The sequence below is a fragment of the Pholcus phalangioides genome, unplaced genomic scaffold (genome assembly GCF_987345545.1).
Source record: "Pholcus phalangioides strain wild (caught in Gottingen) unplaced genomic scaffold, Ppha-v1.0 ptg000015l_1, whole genome shotgun sequence".
In the NCBI taxonomy this organism is placed as follows: domain Eukaryota; kingdom Metazoa; phylum Arthropoda; class Arachnida; order Araneae; family Pholcidae; genus Pholcus; species Pholcus phalangioides.
In genome coordinates, this window is record NW_028301608.1 from 52575030 (window position 1) to 52596585 (window position 21556).

General features: G+C 36.4%; 1 protein-coding gene across 1 annotated transcript in view; it reads right to left on the bottom strand.

The window, feature by feature from the left end:
* The window catches only part of LOC149076200 (otoferlin-like), a 232747-nt gene that overhangs the window by 11721 nt on the left and 199470 nt on the right, over nucleotides 1–21556 (bottom strand). Inside the window, exons 34-43 of the mRNA XM_089243754.1 lie at nucleotides 19178–19449; nucleotides 15110–15244; nucleotides 12346–12489; nucleotides 8551–8678; nucleotides 5192–5362; nucleotides 4874–5028; nucleotides 2928–3061; nucleotides 1319–1407; nucleotides 1076–1174; nucleotides 257–304 (exon numbers count right to left, since the gene is read on the bottom strand). Of these exons, the coding sequence (XP_089099880.1) occupies nucleotides 257–304; nucleotides 1076–1174; nucleotides 1319–1407; nucleotides 2928–3061; nucleotides 4874–5028; nucleotides 5192–5362; nucleotides 8551–8678; nucleotides 12346–12489; nucleotides 15110–15244; nucleotides 19178–19449 (1375 nt within the window). The remainder of the gene's footprint in view (nucleotides 1–256; nucleotides 305–1075; nucleotides 1175–1318; nucleotides 1408–2927; nucleotides 3062–4873; nucleotides 5029–5191; nucleotides 5363–8550; nucleotides 8679–12345; nucleotides 12490–15109; nucleotides 15245–19177; nucleotides 19450–21556) is intronic.

Here is a 21556-nt window from a genome sequence, read left to right on the forward strand (position 1 = left end):
GACAAGAAATTTCTGATTGAAAGAGAATAAGGGGGGGGGGGCGCATTAACAAAATAAATTCTGTATCGACGTACACGTGCAGGTTCTTAGTGAAGAAATGAAATATGATGCTATTTTATTTCTTCTAAGTTATTATCTACGTTATTTGGATAATTTTTTTCTAATTGAAAGTGAGTTTCGATCACCGACGGCTCAAAAGATAAAGGGTGCACAAGAATATGGCTTTACAACCTGTATAAGCTAATCACATACATACCTATAGTGAATATCTGTACACTGCATATCTTCAGGTCCTTTCAGCCACCTACGGGTAGTAATGAGTAAAATCACAAAGAGCAATATGCAAGTCAGAATGCTATTTGATAAGTGAAAAATTAATGAAAAGCCAAAAATCAATAAGACTGCATCGGGAATCAAAATGATATTGATATTCATTTTAGGCGTCTTCTCTAGGTTCACATTTTTTTGAAAATGGAAGCAAAGTTGAAGAATATTGTTAAATTTTGATGAAAATAATGAAATAACGACTGTATTTGCGTCGAACTATTCGAAGGGATTGAAATACTGTAAACAAACAAAAAATTATTATAATTTGTTAGATAGTATCATTGGTCGAATAATTGGGGGAGAAAATCACTGAACATCTCGATAACCACTATTCCCATAATTGAATTTTTTTATGTAAATTGTTTGAGTTAATTAGACCGGGACCTACAATTTATTGCTGATTCCGAACGGCAGGCTTGTTTTTTTTTATACTCATCGAGAGGTTGTTGCGCTAACCCGTCGATGAGCACTCCCTGTGGTAGCAATTTTTCTCCGGTCATGTCACCGTTTCCGTTGTACCCCCCATGTCAGGAAAGTTTTCTGACAAGGACGAACCGGTATCGAACTCGCAACAACTCTAAACATCCTTTAGTACTTTAGGCGAGCTTCTTATCGAACTGGGCTACCGTGTCTAAGTGATTCGTCTCCTCCGGAAATCGAACCCAGATCCCCTTTCATACCGGGCAAGTGCGCTAACCAATACACCATAGACACTATGCAAATTGTGTCGAGGTGATGTCGTACGTACCCTTTGACATAAATATCCGACATTTTCTCGCCCGTGAAAAAGGCATCATCCTCCAACACGACGTCATCAGTGTTCCAGATGATCACTCGAAGCTCGTAGCTGCATAAATAACAAAGTTGTCACTTATAATGAAAAATAAATCTAATGATATGGACTACATTCATTCATTAAAAAACTAAAAATTCATTAATTAAAGTAAGTTAATTAATTCGATTTCCACAAATCTTGTTTTTTCGTACATACCTTTTAGGTTTTCGAGGGGATATATCAATTGGTGCGCTTGGTAGAGGACTATCCATGGCGAACATATCAACCCACATTTCCAGTTTACCCTGTTTTTAAAATCGGCTATGTGAAATTAATACGTAAAAAACATGATGATGAAGCAGTTATACAGGGTGTATAGGGAAGCCTCTTTATCCTGGAATAACTCGAGATCCTAGAAGCATACTTCGACTTGGAAAAAGTATCCAAAAGTACGTGTATTGTACCTCATATAGCGTCATTAATATTGCAAGGAGTTGTATCGTTATTGAGATAAAAAATTTTTTTAGGTGGTCATCCTGTCCTAAATAATCCCAATAAGAAAGTTATTGCCCTGTCTCTTGTGAAGCCACCAAAGAAAAAAAGTTTCCAAGTGCAATACTCTCGATGACATATTTGAATTTAAAAATTACTGAAGTTGAAGGAAAGAACCTCATATAAAATAACGGAAAAGATCATTATACGCATCATTATGCTATTCTTTCCCCCTCATTTTCAGCGATTTTGGAATTCAATTATCTCAGCGAATATTGCACTTAAAAATATGAATTTTTTGCGATGTAAATGACGTATCTCACTTCTACACGTTATTTGGGTACTTTTCCAGTTAGAGATATGCCTCTAGGATCAACGGTTCGCGAGTTATTCAAGGGGAGAAGGGACTTTCCTATGCACCGTGTATAGATAAATATTCGAGCTCTTACGAATAATCAGTTCTTTAGGTCAGTGTTTCTCAACGGGGAGCCCTATGGTCACCCGAGTGATCCTGAGATATTCTAAGGAGGACACGGATGGAAATCGAGTGGAACGGATTAGCGCCTTGTTAAAGGAGCCGCAGAGAGCTGTGAGAAAAATTCTGAAGAAATGAAACTTTCAAGTGAAATATTATGGGGAAAAGTGTGAATATTTTCAGAATCTTGGAGAGCTTCTGAGAACTTTCGCCATCTTAACGCATGGGCTATCGTGGGGAGGTGGGAGAGAGAACAGCATTCACTGGGGCCTACATGATGAGATCTAGTATCATTCGAGAGTAGGGATATAAATATAAAGCTGTCACTTCTATATATATATAGCTAGGTACGGGGCCCCAGAATTGATACTTGCCTAAGGGGCCGCGTTGTTGAGATGGTCCTCCACCAGGAGACGAGGGTAGCTCACCGATATCTAGCAGTGAAGGCGGGAGACATGCGTCATTTATGAAATTTTCTGTTCCTTATAAATTTACTAAAAACCGATTCAATAAATGGCGAATAAAGGTTAAAAAATATCGCTTTATATTCGATATTCTTTGTTTGAGTATAGATGTTTATTAAAGAGCACGAAAATCACTAAACGGGACAAACCCCAATAATCTTCATTTATTCAGTCATGTACATAAAAATTAACGTTCATTCAGCCGAGAAGTGAGACAGAACGGTGTTTCGATGAGAAGCCAAATCGTTCTGAGATACTGTCTACTCCGCCAAAGGTACGAATGATTCATTAATTCATTGTGCATTCGGTTGTTTGAATTGCATTAATGTGATCACGGAGATATAAACGAGAGTAATTTACGTGACGACGTGATCGAGGTAATTAGCCAAATTACCTGTTCGATCCCGGGCTTATCCGGATGATATAACGGCCTCGTTTCGATGTGCTCGGGCACGAGCTTGTAGCTTTTCATCTCATGCCACTGATGCAAAACTGACAGCGCCATGTGTTCTTCATTCAGCTTATCCACTGAGGTATTGCATGCAACGAGGAAACAGGAAACGCTCATCACAATAAAGTAAAATTTAAGATAATACTGGCTGTCCCATAAATTTGGACACATTCTATAAAGTCATGAAAAATAAACAAATCAACAAATTGACGTACCGGGGTGCGGTTTCGACTCTTAAACTTGCTAAAGAGTCGGATGTTTTTTGACACAAGCGAAAAAAAAATAGTTGAGATTTTGACCAAAAGATTGCGCCACGTTAACAAAATACATGAAAAGTACCTACCACGGACCCCTTCAGAGAAATTCAATGCATCGTAGAACCCCTATAGTAAAGGTCAATACTTTGCGGACCCCCTGCAGCGAAGGTAAATTTGGACCCCCCGTTCCCCCCATAAAGTCCAAATTCCACTGTTTTGTGTTTTTTTTTAATATCGTAATAAATTATAATTTCACGCTACCAAATGGGTCATTAATGCAATGTGAATTTAGTGAATGAAAATGATACCACGGACCCCTTACAAAGCGCTCACGAAACCCCAGGACCACACGTTGAGAGACATCGATTCAGATTATGCAGTAGGTATTCGTTTTTACTTGAGATCCACCGCCATGAGTGAGAAAATCCTGCAAAATATCGTGACGGTCACGATCACTACCTTGAGGAGGATTTTCCTCAAAGTCACCAATTTTATCTTGAGTCACTATTCTGCCTATTTTTCTGTTTCAATTACTGGATCTCGTGATTCGTCAATTTAAATTTTCCGATCTAAATTTTCGTACAATTGCTGTAATGCTTCTGCATCCGATTCATCGTTGACGTAAAACAACTTTATCAGTGTGAACATATTCTGTATACCTTTGGGGGTGGGTCGGGGAATGATAAATGCACATTGCCAGTGTGAGCATCGCAGTCTTCCAAAGAGAGGCAATAATTCATCCAATTCTTACATAATATAACTATGTATATAATGAAATTGTCCATAAGCTAGCGGTTGATTCCCATCGTCTTCGAAAGGAATAAAATTTAATATTAGTGAAATCGTTTTCTCACAACGTGAAGTTCTGCAGGATTATCTTGATGTGGCGGTGGACACGTCGATCATTTGTAGTTGGTTATTGCATTCTCAGGTGAAAACGAATGCCTGTTGCATAATCTACATGCTTTTCATGTAAGTTGTCACCCCCCCTTTCGTAGAGAATTTCAACTTTTTTTTCTTAGCTGAAATATCCGATTCTATGACAACTCTAAGGGCACAAATTGCACTCCGGTACATCAATTGGTTGCTTTTTTTAATCCCTTGACAGTGACGCCCGAGTCCAGTTCAAGCAACAGAAAAATCTTATATTTGTGATTTGATGTAGTACCTTCTTTTCCATGAAGCCCAGAAATGAGCTAATCTTTTATTTTATTGATAATAACGCACAACAATAATCAAAGATGGAAGAGTAGGTAAACGTTGCTTAATAATACTCAGAATAATCACCAACGAAAATGGCAAATACAAAACTCCTAATGAATTTCGACATGGTATGGGTGTCGTCTTCAGAGGCAGGCTAAAAAATATCACGCTGATCGAGGATCCCACTTAGATTGGTTGCAAAATCCTAACTCTCGGTTATTGAACGGAAAGAAAAAAATTTACGTCTCTCTAAGTCAAACGACAAGGATGAAGCTGAGCACCTGCGTGTATAAGTCTTCTACAACTTGTATAACACCTTGATCGGGTGCATGTTCTGAAATAAATTACACAGTCAAGGGATTAAAATCCATCCAAATTTATGTGACAGCCTGTATAAACAGAATAAAAAAACATATACAAAGCACTTACGATCCTCTTCGCCTTCTACTTGAAATGTAAAAACTTTATTTCCAATGCGAATCCTGTTATGCAATATATTTGGGCCGTCTAATTTAGTATCTTTGCATAGTTTTGATAGTATCTGTGTAGGTTTTAGCGGATCACGCCATTGGTTTGCTCCTGAACTGCAATGATCATAACAGAAGGGGTATATAAAATTGATTAAGTAAGAAATTATATAAAACAATATTTCCACTATCGAGAATTAGATGAAACTACCATATCATGTTCCCATAACGATAATATTGGAAATTATGAATATTTTAAGCGGAATACGTATATATTTACGTTTCATATTTTTGAGGAAGTCCACACGTCGGCCGATGTCTGCTGTAAAATCTGTTTTCAAGATCGATCTTAGTTTCACCAATGAGGTCATCAGATCCGAGGAGATCCCAGTCGTAGATTTGTACTGTCAATAAGGAATCTTGAGGAAACGTAGCCTCGAATTCAAAGCACCTATATTCGAAGGAATCTATAAGATTATTGCAATAGTCTCTCGATAAAGTACATCAATGGTAGGTATAATTTTTTTTTTACTTTTATTGGAAAAATAATTAATTATAGAAATTCTGAAATTATCAAAATTTTACTCTCATTTCCCAACTCAGTGGCTTTTCAAAGTGTGCGGGGGGGGGGGGGGGCACCAACTTTTGTCAGGCGCGCCGCGGTGAGATCTCCTTATTAATGTACGCCCATTAAATATCAAGCGGTTCATTGTTAGACCATTCTAGGGAGTCCGGGAGGCAAAAGCTTGAGAATCATTGTCCTAACTAATTAAATATGATGAAATATTATGTTTTCAGTGAAACTTTTCACTACAAGATACTCGATAAACTGAAAAATTACTGGACAACGACAATTTCTTGAAAACGTGTTTGGAATCGCCTAATGTTAAACTCCTCTCGATGCGATATGGTATCCTTTAATACGATAAATCTTGCTAAACAGATATTTTTTGAAGAATTGTTGGAAATGCTACAACGATATTTTATCATATATCACTGAAAATGAAATTATGAACATTTTCATTCCGAGGATGTCTAATAGCATCGGCACCGCAAAAACTTTAACGAAATTGTTGGCGATATTGCTACCGTTGCAGTACACGAATGTCTTATGCATCAAACTTACAGAGTGAAGCACTTCACTAAATTTTATAAAGTAAATAATGAATTATAATTTGTTGTTGAGAATATTTAAAGGGTGGTAACATAAATTGTAAATAGTTTGAAACTTCATAAAAGTTATAGGAATTTCCATATTTGAATTTCATTTGCAAAAAGTTATTGTGACGGAAGGACATTTCTTTTTTTGGTATAGAAAAAAAAATTGTTCAAATTTTTGTCGATGGGGAGCGCTGCATGAAAGTAAATCAGGTGACATTGAACCTGAACTTTTCTTCAATCTCTTTTGTGTCCGAAACGTTCGTACAGGTTTAGCCGGCGATCCGTGGCTGTGAGGTTAAAGCCTCACAAATACTACTTTATCTACCAAGGGCCAACATCCCAATGAAAACATTGAGAAAGCGTCCGTAGCAGGAAAATTCAGAAACGAGTTGTCTATTGTACACACTGTACTTAATAGGACTCCAATTTGAGTATTTCAAGTGATTCGTATTTTGCAGCGCTCTCTATCGACAAAAATTTTAACTACATTTTTTCCTGTAACAAGAGAAATTCCCTTTCGTAAGAATACCTTTTTCACGAATAGCATTCAAATATAAAAAAATCTTTTAACCCATTTATGAATTTTCAAACTATTAACGAATTCATGGGACACTCTGTACTTATAAATCAATTTTCTGGAGTAATTAATAACACACACCAACTCAGAAAAGATGCCAAACACACAGCGTTAATTTGATAGTGCGGGATGATAATGCCAACTCGATAAAACGATCAACCTTCTACAACCATATTTTTTCTTGTGGTCCACAGAGTACCGCTGTATCGTAGTTTCGATGTAATCAATAAAAAACATTTGAACAATTTATGGTAATTTTTGAGTGATTGATTATATATAAATAATTTCAATACCAATTGCAGTAAAACCCCTCTTTTGTGGACATTCATAGTCAAAAAAATTTGTGTCTATAAGATAAAAAAGGGAACGTATTTGAGGACGGGTTCCTGTTGAAATTGTAAATACTGTAGTAACAGTAACGGAAATGGTTCATTATTTGAAAATGAACGAAATTCTTACGATATATGATGCGTTTGAAGTCATGAAAATAGACATAAATATTACACAGATACACAATTAAAATCATGAAAGACTGTTTCATGCTTCCGAAAACTGATCGATCCATGTTTTATGGATATATTGCTGCGTATTCCAACTCCAAATTGTATTTTAAGCTACGAGACTGAATACAATGTCTTTCCGTCATTGTGTTTAAGGCAAAATAATCTGTACATACAGATACTGTATTTGATGACATAAATTTTTTTCTCTTAGTACTAAAGCTGACTATGTTAAACAGCGTGGAGCCATGTGTAAAATACACGAGCACAACCAGCAACACGTGGTTTTAGAACTTAAACTGATATCAGAGTTGCTAAACACTTTCAAATTACAGCCAAAACTCCATTCAAATGCAGCCATATAAAGGTAGGGTTCCCAACCGCCCTCCTTTAGGAGGACATGTCCTTCGTGATTATGTCATTTCAAGCGTCCTTCTACGTTTCGGAAAATTCGCCCTTTTGTTCTTCTTTTCATTTTTTTTCCAGAATTATTTTTCTTTTTTTCTTGGAGAATTTTTTTTCCCACTCTGAAACATATATTTCTTCATTTATGTGTTTCCGTGTTTTTTCTTCCACGGCCATTTACCAAAAAACGTCGAAATTCCCAAAATTTTTTCTGTTCCTGTTTTTTTTTTAGCGGTTCTGTTTTAGAGTTGGAAAAATTATTGTTGTGGCCGGTTTTATTTGTCGGAATAGTGACGCCATCTACTGGCAAAATTAGAGAAAGTGACGTCACTAAGGGTGCGTGAGCAGACGCCCTTCTTTCTGTGTTTGTATCTGGTTATAGTGACCTTAGATCTGGTAACCCTACATAAAGGGGGACTAGATACTGCAACTTATACTGCCATCTAGTGACATAATTAGAACAAAAATTACAACTATTGGTGTACGCACAGAGGTTCTAGTCCAATAGAACTAGTAATGAAAATGGTGTCCTTGACCGTATTTGAAGATGACCGTTAAGCAGGGGTTCGAAAGACACAGTTTAAATACGCTTTCCACCGGGAAAGTTTTATTTGCGGGAAAAACGGGAGTGACCGTTAAGACGGGGTTTTTCTGTACATGATTAACTTTTCTCCTAGCTATTCACGTTATTCATAAAAATTCTATTCTTCAGATTTCATTCTAAATTCTCTTTTGTACGAAACTCTAGTCAAACGATGTCTGTGCAAAAGAAGGTAAAGTACATGCTTCTCCTCGGGGAAATTGTCGAATAAAAGAAATACCAGAAGCAAAATTATTGGGAAAAGAAGCGGTGAAAATAAAATATATATTCTTAGGTTTTATCTTTTCTTAAGAATTACAGAGACATAAAAGGGGTTGGATGTGGAAGTAGAAAAGAAAAATGGCGCAATCACAATTTCCGAGTAGTAGAAGAAACGTAATGTTCTTGAGACTTACTTGCCGAAAACTGGATTCAGTTGCTTCGAGATATAGTTTTCTTTGTCATTCGTCCTCTTGCTGCCAAGGTTTATGACTATGTATGGATCTGCTTTGCCGTTCAAATCTGCTGGATGCAAGTCAGTTGCCTTACCAGAGGAAAAAAAAAGGATAATGATTGCACTCGACGTTGCTTTTTTAATGTGAGCACTCTTAGCTATTAGCATTAATTTTCCGAAGCCCTTGTGTCTAACAGTGTGGTAAACAAACGCCGCCTGTGTAAGGGTACGTCCATAGTGAACCGCTTCTCGCTACTCGCTTCATCGCGGCTGAAAAAAGATCGTGAAAACTCATTGGGGCAGCCATAGTGCGCCCGCCTACCTGCTTTTACCGGCTCAAACTGCTTTTACCCGCTTTAACCAGAATGAATTATTATTTCTTTTTCTCGCTTGACCGGCTCACCGCTTGCAGTTTTGAACGGATACTTTCCTCTAAGTGTTCGTTTTATAATGGAATAGTAAATCGACGGAGTTTTTGTAACGATCAATTATCGTTATTACTAATCGTTGATTAGTTATGACATAATAAAAGCGAAATCGTTAATCATTAAGTAATTAAAGAAAATTACCAATTATAGTGAATCGAATTGGAGTTTTTGTGACGATTAATTATTAATACTAATCGTTAACTAGATGACATAATAAAAGCAATATCGTTGGTTAGTCATTAATTAAGGTTAATTAACGATTATACTGAATCCAACGGAGTTTTTGTGATGGATAATTGTTGCTAATACTAATCGTTAATTAGTTATGACATAATAAGCGAAATCGTTAATTAATTAAGGATCATTAATTATCATACTAAATCCAGCGGAGTTTTTATGGCGCCTAATTATTGTTAATACTAATCGTTAATTAGTTGACATAATGAAAACGATATCGTTAATTAATCAAAATACCGTTGGATTTCGTTTTATCGTTACTAATTATTGATCATGATTTAGTTTTATCGTTAATAAACTAATTAATGATAAAACGAAATCCAACGGATTTTGCCGTTAATTAGTCAGTTCATCGGCCATAGTTAATCGGCCAGTTCAGTTTTATCGTTATTAGTTGATTAGTCAATTATCGATCATGATTTAGTTTTATTATTAATGTAAACTAATTAACGATAAAACTAAATCAAACGGAATTTTGTAACGATTAATTTTAGTTTTTCTAATCGAAAATTTGTTGTGGCACTAAAAGCGAAATCGCTGATTTATCATCAATTAATTAATTAACTATAATTAGTGATTACACTAAACCCATTGCAACTTCAAGGCGAGTCCTATTCATTTCATGTACATTCGTCATTCTTTCATGTTTAATTTTATAATAAATATTTTTTGTTGTCAACAAAAACACACAATAGATCCCCACGTGATAGCTCCATGATGCCAACTGCCCATGCAGGCAGACGCTCCCGCGAGCGGTGCACTATAACCACCACCGGTTAGAATCGCGCGGGATCATCCCGCCTTCTACAACTGCCGCGGTTTAAGCAATAAAGCGAGAAGCGGGAAGCGGTGCACTATGGACGTACCCTAAGAATAGTCTTTGGGTATTCTTTGCATTGTGCAAATAAAAATCTGGTACGTGGAAGAATAGCCGTGGGATTTTACTAAGCATAAAAGAAGTGTTAGTTGCTTCCCGAAGAGGTTAATGAAACATTTTGATATTGTTCTCAGGGTGGGGCGCGTAAATGATATTGACATTAATATAATATACAGTCAGCCCCACTTAATCGGGTATCAACGATTCCAGCACCCAATATACGATCAAGCGGGGCATACGATTATGCGGGGGAACAATTCAATTGCCATTTTACAACGTCAGTGCAGTTTGTATGTTGAAAACTCATGAAGGATCAATATTAAAGCTTCTCGAATAAGTAAGACATCAAAAATGAAATGCAAAAATTATGTTTAATTACAATGATCTTTCCTAAGATTTTTACTTTTCATTAGGAATGTTAGCGTCCTCTATTGGCTCACCAGAGAACAAAAATAAAATGATTAAATGCACGTGTTGAAGACAACTTGAATATTTGGAGGCCAGTACCTACGCTCTCAAATGCATTATTTTTTAAACCTTAACGAAGTAACATGCTTTCCATTAATTCCAAATGTTTCATTCAATAAATATCATCCCATGTGTATAGTGGTTGATGTGTGAAGTGAAATATTCGATAAAGAGGGAAAAGTCATTGAAATTATATTATTAAGCGGGGAACTTTAACATTGTCTCTATGGTAGAAATTTTGGTGCTCCGGAGGATTTTATCCGTTTAAGCGGGGTCGACTGTACCTACTTTCTACGGAAGAGGGGAACTAGCCAAGTCGATATCTCTAGTCTATTAATATTCACATATTATTTCACCCAAGCTTGCGGACCCCCGAAACCTTTTCAAGGACCCCTGGTTAAAAACCAATGTATTAGATAGAAAAATAAACATCGAATTCATAGATTTTGCCGCTGTGGTGGTCGAGTGGTTATAGTGCCGGACTCGTGATGCGAGGATCCGGGTTCGAACCCCACAGTGGTGGTCGGCTGAAGTTGGTTTTCTGTGGTTCCCAACTTCAAGGCGCAAATGCGAGCCGATCTCCCCGTTAAAAAGTCTCGCCACAGAGAGCAACAGTCCTACAACGGTAAATCATTCAACCATAACACTTCACTCATAGTTAGAAAAACTGGGGGCAGATGGCAGCACTACACATAACAAGCATTACACATAAACAAACTTTACGTCAGGTTGCACTACACGTACACGCACATTCCCGCAGGTACCGATTCGTTTGGGTTCGTTGGGGGGGTTCCGCGGGGGGGGGGGTGCATGTGTGGTGTAGCAGTAGTAGGTGGGGCCTCCAAAAAATGGCTCGGGGATCCATGATGTCTTAAGTCAGCCACCTCGTTGGGCAATTTGCCTGTTGTGGCATTGTATTTGTATAATTTTTAATGAGGCTACAATTGAATAATAGTTTATACAAGTTTATTGATTATTTAGTAGGATGATGTATATTTTTTAATTACTTATTTTAAAATAAGTTGAATTTTTATAATAAATCATTCCCGTCACTTGACCAAAAACATTCATTCCTCCTTCAATTTGGAAAGTAGAAATCAGCATTTACTGACACATTTACTCGACAAACATGCACACTGGTGGCGCGAATCCGAAATGAAAATTTACTGTGCACATTAAACATTTCAAAACTAAGTGCAGCAAAGGGCAAATCTAATAGGAAAGCCAAAACTGTAAAAAATAATGTAATACAGTGGCAGCATTTTAAGAGTACGCGGGCCGCATTTTGCGAACCCCCCAAAAAAAAAGCATCGTTGAACTAAAAGAAATCTGATCATATAAGAAAAGTCTAACAAAATTATATTTCTTTGCTGGGACATCACACGAACAGTTTTTAACACTTTTTACTTTTAAAGGTAAGCAAATTTGTATTTATAGTTCATGTGCATGCGTGTAAATTATAAATCTGAGTTACATTACAGGCTGTGGGCTGGATACGAAGCTGGAGCCATTACGAAACTTTGCGATTCCTCTCTGTATTAGATAACCATACCCCTCCATTATGTTGAATTTGTGAGCAACAATCAATGTTAAGTCAAGTATAGAATGTCTAATTGAGCTTGTTAATTTTATACTTGGCGAATTTGCAATTAGATTCCTCCGAAGTCGATTCCGAACAAAAATAGATTCTTATAATTATTTAAAATTAATCAAGTCATTTCATCATATCATTAAATCGCTCACTTACCTTAACTACATAAACTCTAACTAGCACATGAATGGGCTCGTTACTAGGAAGACCTTGGAACAATCCCCCTAAAGGATCAGTGATTGGCAATATGGGATCCTGAACATCCTTTGGCAATGGAGTTTTATACACTTTCAGGGATCCCTGCAAATAAACAAAAAATGATGGGAAAACATAATCAATGCTAAAAGTTTAGCAAATAATTTTCTCAGAATGTTTTGAAAGTAATTTGGACGTTATTAATTCTAATTTTGCTTCTATTGATTGTAATCAAAACACTGCTTAAAACGTATGCATAAAAAAAATGCACAAGAACATGCAATGTACGGATATACTAATATTGCAAGAAGTCTAGAAGCATCCAAAATAGCACTGATGTATTCTTGATGTTTATTTTTTCCCACATATCTTATCTTTCACAGAAAATACGAGATATAGGGCTTCCTTTTTTCATAATATTTCCTTACAACAAAGGTTTTTTTAAAGTATAGTTTGCTTTTCTGACTGCGCTTTCGAGCAGTAATCTTCAATTTCCGTTTTTCTGCGAAACAACTTTATCTTTGAAATGTTAGAAGAGAGAAATATACCAGATACCTTACTGCAAATCCTAACGTCAAGAACATGTGATAAACAATCGAATACAAAATAAGAAACGTGAAAACATAGAAAAACACCGGGAAAAATATTACATAGATTTGTTATAGGTTTGAAAAATTTCTCTTCTGTACGCCCTTTAATCTTTTTTCTAAATCGATGTTTTTCTGTTTGAATGCAGTATTGTAAATATTGTAATAAATATACATGTACGTGACAAAAATACCTGATATGTTAGGTTGGTAAATATATTCAATTTAATTATGAATATATTCCTCTTATGAACTCGTTAAACATTGTATAGAAAAGGCGTTTTAAGAAAAATTGAACGGAATAAACTTCCTATGTATAATTTTACAAAAAATAGCTATCGATTAAAAACTGTACTGGAATTTCCTATGCGACTTCATGTTAAAGTTTTGTATATTTTAGTGTTTTGTTGAACACGTGAATAATACTGTACGAATATTTCTAGTCTGTTCCAACTAACCGAAAAGGAATAGATGCAAATTTTTCTTGATTACGGTTAGTCAGTAACGCTCCATACTCTAGAGCAGTGGTTCTTAATCAGGGGTGCGAGATCCAGCAAAGTTGTCCCATTTTGACTGACTATTAAGAAGATTGAAATGATGAGAAAAATCGAATTTTAGAATTCTTTAAAAATATGAATCACACCAACATTTTGATACCTTATTGTTTGGTTTCCGCTGGCAGAAATATGACTTGGTTTGAAGGGATTTAGAGGAGACAATGATTATCTCTGATGTACAGTTTCCAGATGCGTGTGCAGAAGTTTATTTTTCTGTCAGTGACACTAGATCATTTTTTTTTATCTTAATTCTATGAACGATGGTAATTTAATAAAAATAATTATTCTTTTGGAGGGCGAGCTGGAGCAGTGTGTGTTGTTATAAATTTCAAAATTCTGGTTTGGAACACTTCTGGTGTGTTCAGTTGGAGCCATTTTCAAAACTATTGAAGACAGCTTAGCAAAACACTTCTATCATTCTCTCCCACTCGCCTTTGCGAAATGGGGTTTTCTTTGTTCAAGAAAAAAAACAAACAAAAAAACAGAGGTCATTCGAATGTAAGTGATGATATTCGGACAGCCTTTTTATAAAAAAAAAAGAACCTGCATTTTAAAATATTATTATGAAAAATCAATTAGAAATTAGTAACTGAAAATCGACATGTAGTAACGTTAATTTTATTGCTTTGATATATTTGTAAAATTGCTATTCAAAAAATTAATTTTGAAGTAAATTTTAAAAATTCGAATTTTATTACTGCTAATTACCGGATGATTAATGTAATTAATTGCAATAAATAAATAAATTTTCTAACAAATAGACAACAAATTATCTTTTAATGTGCAAAAAGGTAAATCGAATTGCATTGGGGAGCGGGATGGGTAAAAAGTTAAGAACCACCGTCCAGTCTAGAGTATATTTTCTGGAAGTTCAGTAAAACGAGGAAAAGAAAGCATATACGCATTTTTTCGCGTGTCATTTCCAGAACTGATCTAACGCATTCGATCATTCTAGTCACACCAGGATTATTTTCACACGAAAACTAATTAGACACATACAATTTGTAGCCGATTGTAAATACGATTTCTGTTTGTGTACATTATATTGCTATCCACGAATTCGTCTTCAACATGGGTACACAAACTCTAGGCCAAGTTGTTTTGTGGACCCCTATTCTGTGGACCGTCTATTCTAGTACTGTATTGTACGCTACGTAAAAGTTATCCTGTACAGAATATGAGCCACAAGCCTAAAAGTTCGAGCAACCACGGTATACAAAATTTATTAAAATAAAAGAACTGTGTGTGCTTTAAACTACTAACATACTTTAAAAGAGGAGAGCTTTTGAATTACATAAAATACATGTGAAATTCGATAATGTTGAAAAAATGCCACGTCGATGAATGGGAAAGAAAATAAATGAAAAAAAACTCATTAATTTACACGACAATGTTTGGACAAAGAATTGAGTCCTTTGAGTCAAAATAGAAAATGTTTAAATGTAAAATGAGGAATTTTCACATGAGCACAAGTTCGAACGCAAACTCCTTAAAAGGAATAAAATTCATTGAGTGATGAATATATAAAATTTGAAACATTCTTAAGTTGGAAGAGATTGAATTGAACGTTTGTTAATTTACCTTAAAAACGCCGACGATCCTATTTTGGTCTTCGAGTTCATCCCCGGTTCTTTTCCCCCGATAGAGATCAAAAGAATGGAGCCATTCGTGGAATCCCCCGAATTCAGGCATATTTTCAAGCTCGCATGGATATATCTGAAAATAATGTGCGATTTTATTAATGAGTTCGTTACCGGACAGAGTATGCAGCTGTGCGCGTGAATCATTTTGGGTTTTTAATGAGCGCATGCATGATTAGTTTTTGTTGAAAATAAATCCTCGTTAAAAACGTTTCTTTGCAATGATGAAATCTGTGTTTGACAGTGATGAATGAATTTGAGCAGTGAATTTGAAGTAAATTCACTGCTGAAAAGCTAAGCTACTCTTGCTTTCGTTTTTTTGGGAGTAGAATCGAGAGAGAGTCATTGTAGTATAGGAAAAAATTCACCATATGTTTTGCTGCGCATCATTCAAAGGATATACAATAGAACCTCATCATAACAGACCCTATTAACGTACACCTCTCGCTTTTATAACGGACAGTTAAAAGAAATTGCAATAATAATAATAATAATAAACGGTGTGATTTTTATGTGGCGAGCAAGCATTTTACATTTCCAAGTATTCATCGATCTTCGTGTGTTTTGCGTAATCATGAGTGCGCTGCATGGCCCATACCGCTCACCAGTCAGAAAAATTAAGATAAATACAGTGTATACGTACATCTTTTTAAGTTCGACCTATGTTGACGGCTGTTTTATATTTGATATAGACATATAATAAACACTTTTTATAGCTAATTACTGCACTTTTATTGATATGCGCATAGCTGCATTATACCCCCATAAGAATAAGTTGTGACAAACTATATAGACTTTTACTTTTGTAAAATCAATATTTTTAAAAATTTATTTGAAATTAATTAAATTCAAATTTAATTAAGAAATACCGTGTAGTGATACGTTGATAACTTTTCCCCTTTCCAGCCATTTTGTTGGGCAATTTTCTTGCTGTGGTTTCACGATTCGTATTTGTATAAAATATACCTGATTCAACGCACCGACGCTCAAGTATTTATTGAAAAGTTCCTATGAACACTTCCAGTAAGCTCAATACGTTTTGATAAATGCCTTGTGGGCACTAAAAGTAGTCTTCCACTTTTTCACTCGATATGAATGCTTTTCCAGTTAATTAAAGGGTACTAAAAATAATTCCGTTCTTTTTTGCAGGCTTTTGATTTGTTTCTTCGACTCTTTCTAAATACAAGTTTAGGACTCTCCGTTTGAGTACTAGCGCATAAAGACGGAATGTACGGCCCTGGATAACAATACATTATGAATTCTTTTCCACTATTTGTCTTTGTGCCCTATCTTTCTCAGATCGTCGACGTTTGTACACGTATTTTTTTGAGCCATCTTGTATATTTAGATCTTTTCAAACCACAGACGATTCTCCATTATTATAGCATAAGCCGTTTACTTGTAAAATTTTAGATGAGAGTGCGAACAAGATCTGGGATTTATTACCAGATTTTTCGGAACAGTGTAGCATCATAATTCATGTAAGAAAAATAATGATGATCTTATTTTGAATATTTTCGAGTAGGTTTCTGCTCAAGAAATTCTCTCTCGATTAAGTATTTAAAAGGGGTATTTAGATCGAAATGACCGCATTTCACAGGCCACCAATTAATTATAAATAATGACCTACTTACTCATTTAAGAGTGAGTGCACGGTGGATCATTGACAGCTTGACGATGGTTTAATTTATATGCATTACAGCATTTTCCACATTAATGAAATTAAACAAAATTTGGTACGTGTATATAATGAAAAATAATTGTAGCCACGTCGTAATTATTATTACAACTAGAAACGCTATCATAAAATATTTTTCAGTGCATAAAAAAATGTGCGTTATGGAATTTTTATTAATTCTCATGTTGCTGTGAATTTCACCCGAGTTCAGGAAGCTGATTTGATTTTGATTTATTCTACAGGTTTCGGCATTTAAGGTAATCCATTTTGAGTTCCGTATACACTTGGATTCAGCAAACGATGGAACGTGGGTCCGTGCGGTAGCGCAAATTTTGCGTGCACCAGTTCTTGTTACGGTTGCTGATGCTAACCATGTAGCCGGACATTTGGTGAGCGAAACCGTTGGGACGAAAACTAGTTCAAGAAAAATCAATCGGTCAGTGCATACTAGAACATAGTTTTAGCTGGATTGCAGCAACCAATATGGCGCCATTCTGCATCCTACAGCATGCCCGTGCCCCCACCGTCACCACAGCGGTGGTCGGCTGAAGTTGGTATTTGCGGTTTCCAACTTCGGAGAGCAAATGGGAGCTGATCTCTCCGCTAAAAACTCTTGCCACAGAGAGCAGCAGGCCTACAACGGTACAATTATTCAATCATTACACTTCACTGATAGTTAGAAAAATTGATGGCAGAACTACACATAATAAGCATTACACAGAAACAAACTTCACGTTAGGTTCACAACACCAGCATGTGCCATTTCGTTAGAACTTCCGTACATGAATGTGTACGAGGTGTATGTACAGTTAAGAAGAAGTATGCCTATGAGCGTGAGTTCTATATAAAAAAAGACTTCTCAACCCAAGCACATGGACTCCTTTATTGCAGCCGAGTTTAAGATCGTTATCTTTATAGTGCTGTTGGAAAAGACTTCGTTTTCTGATAAGGAAAACTGCATAACACGCCATTGGTGACTAGCAACTCAACACACGTTTTCGCACGAGGTTTCAAAATACGCCTATAAAAATAGGCCGACAACCAGTTAACAGTCTCAAGGAACACGAAATGCTGTGAGCTGAGATGTCATTATTCACAGTCGAAAACGGTGCAGAGGAAGGAATTCGTGAAGACCAATGACAAAGTAAATAATGAATTAATTTTCACTGGCCAGACACTGACTCGTGATTTAATATGTGACTGAGCACTGGGGAAGAGAGCAACAAAGAACGCGATTCACACTTTGAAAACTTAGGATAAGATTAAGTGCCTTTTTGATTGTAAAAACAAACTCACCCCCTCTTCCGTAATTTAATAATATCATTGATGATATCATTAATAATATCAATGAATAATGAGCTCTGATAGAACCCACACGCGTGTTCGAGTCAAGATTTTAAAGCTCCCGTTGCAGTGTGAATGAACATGATGCGACTCATCTCTCAATTTGGCTTCATTCAGCAGCCCCTTTCTGATCATTTCGAAACTTCTAGATGAGATCAGCTCGAATTCTCATCTAGAAGTTTGAAAACAAACTTCAACCGAAGAAACCACGGGGTGCACAAGTGTGGGGCTGTCAGGGTTCCAGCCTGGTTGTCCGGGGAAGTTTTTATCCTTTTTTGTTTCCTCACACTATAAATTCACTGTAGATATCAGCCTGGGGGGGGCCCTGATGGAGGATGTGGGGAGAGAGGGCATGACGATGTCCACACAATCGCACAGCAGTGCAATGCCTTGACATCTTTGGATCAAGATGCAAGACACTCTGCTTATTTATTGCTGTTTGTAAGAGGGAAACGTTTTCCTACTTTGAAAATGAAAGCCGATTGAAGCGTCAAACAATTTAGTAGTCAAGTCGTCAAATATTGAAATGTTCCAATGCAAATAATCAAGCAGTGAATGCTCATTAGATAATACGAGGCCACTGGCGCCTGCGCATTAAGCTCTCTACTTTATCGAAAAAATAAACCGGATTCTATCCTCTTTGTGTACCTGACAACTTCACAACTGAGTTCATATAAACGCCCCCATTCCTATTTGTATTAGAAACATGATGTATAGGGCGCAGCATCTAAACTTATAGGCCAGTTTACTCGCGTCAGTTAATTTAGTAGTTAACTATATTTCAAGTTGTCAAGTATTTCAAAATTTATACAGATGTCATGTATGGGGCGTTTATATGAACTCAGTTGTTAAGTTTAGATGCTGCGCCCTGTACATCATGTTTCTAATACATCAAGTAAAAAAAAAATGCGTAATTACATAATTTTAATAATGAAATGAATGCCGCTTCAAAACAAAACAAGAGGTTTGTTAAAAGTTTCCTTTTACTCTAATGAGTGATTCCTCCGCCATAAGCTTCCTCTGGAGTTTCGGCGACAGCCGAGCCACGGCTCTAACCGCAGTTGTAGTTCCTTTGAAAGTTTTTTTCTTGGGATGGTCTTTTTCGAGCATCTGATGCTGCTGCTGCTGCTGCTGCAGTTGTTGATGCTGTTGCTGCTGCTGTGGGCCGCCGCCGCCGCCGCTTGTAAGCTGATGCTGACTCTCAATTTTGTAGAACTCTTTCTCCATCCTCTTCGCGTCTTTCACACTAAGCTCTTCACCTTGAAAAATTCAGGAGAATTACATACCGTATAAGAAACAGAGTCTACTAAGCTCAAGGTCTGAAAAAAGCAATTCCGTTAGAGGAAGCGGAAATTGAATTTTTTATGCACGTGAAAGAAAACGAAAAAAACAAAACAAAACCCAAAAAAAAACAACGACTTAGAAAAATTAGGAAGTTTTCCTCTTCGGATTTAAAAGAACTTTTGTTGTTTTTATATCTACGAGAAAGAAAAATGAAGCAGAGAGAGACCAAAGTATTACATCTCCAAAGACGCTACCAATTTTTTTCCCTTGCCATTACATAAAGCGAGAAGAAATTTAACTTAACCAGTGATAGTTTATGAGAATTTGAGTGTCTTTGAAGAATATTTCTTTTTTGTGTTATGGTATATACATGGCGATTCGAATGGTTCAAAAAGAAAACAAACATCCCTGCGACTACTGAAAATATTTTATTGTGGTTCGCAGAGCGAAAGCGTCAGTTGGAGTACAGGAACGGCAAGATGAGGGCTTCCTTACTTGATGTTAAAAAAGTCACTATTTCCCTCCCTAAAATATCACTTGTCGCTACCGAATTTAATAGCGATATAAAAGATCATTTAGAAAGATATCGACTAAACATTTATTGGAATGAGAACCTGGAGTTTGTTACATGCTATACAGCGTGAACGTGAAATGTTCTACCAAACGCAAGGGAATGATACACGAGCCCAAGTGTAATATGAACCTCCCTACCAACCCTGTCATATCTCGAACCGTTTTCGAGTTATTGGAGATATTCGATTATGGGAAAAAAATGCGTGAATAATGAAAAAAAACCCCAGAATTTGCGTGATTTCTGCAAGCTATGCACGCAAACTAAGCTCATATTTGGAAAGAGCAGAAAAAATTGATACGGTGACGCCATTTCCATCAGAATATAAGGATTTAATGACAAGATATAAGCGCTGAAAGATTGACGAAGTTCAAAATTGAATTCTGGCCAAACTTTTTAATCGTCAATTTCTCAAACACCCTTCTAGATACAAAAGCGGTCAAATCTACGAAAAACTTGTCTTTTCCACTATCTTTCGAAAAGAGCTTACAATAAAACATATTGGTGTTCTAGTTCAGGAGAAATTCATCCATTTGTTAGCAACAGTCTACATCACTGAAATCTGCGTTCGTCGAACTAGACATTTCAGTAGATTTTGGCGACAATTCGATTTTGCACTCCGCCAATCGCTCAGAGCTTTTAGCTCGCCTTTTAATCCAGTTGTCCTGATAGCGAAGTGGGGAGGGGGGGGGGGCTAATATGATTTTTTCTGCAAAATAAAATTACCAAAATCTGTAACCGCCAATTCCGAATTTTGGTCGAATATCTACTTCGAAACACGCCGATTTTAGTGATGTATTGCATACAAAAAAGCCTAAATTTCTTCTGAACTGGAACACCGATGTGAACCGATGTAATTTATCGTAGTCTCTTTCGAAAGATAGTGGAATGGACAAGTTTCTGGGAAATTTGACCGTTTGTAGCTAGAAGGGTGTTTACGAAATTGGCAATTAAAATTTTTGGCGAGAATTCAATTTTGAACTTCGCCAATATTTCAGCGCTTATAGCTTGTCATTAAATCCGGATATTCTGATAGAAATGGTATCACCGCGTATAGGAGTTTTTCTGCTCCTTAAATATATGAGCTTAGTTTGCGAGTTGGTCTTGCAGAAACTACACAAATTTGGGGTTTTTCAGACATGGCGGATTTTTTTTTTCATAATTGATTATCCACCATTAATCGAAAACGGTTCGTGATAGGATAGGGTTGATAGGGTGCTTGATGTTCCTCATGGGCTCGTCTATCACTCCCTTTCGTTTGGCAAAACAGGTCACATTCACTGTATATATACTTAAGTAAGACTCATTGATTTGTGTACGATCAGGATGATACAACACACCATTGTATCAAGTGATTAATTATTTTTATTTCTAATTTCAGCGTATGTGAAGAGTCACTCCCACACCATTTGCAAAATGTTAACATTTTTGAAGTTAGCCTTCGATAGCTTAGATTTTTGAAGTTTGTTTAAAGCAGCGGATAGGTAATTTGGTCTACTGAATTGATCAGG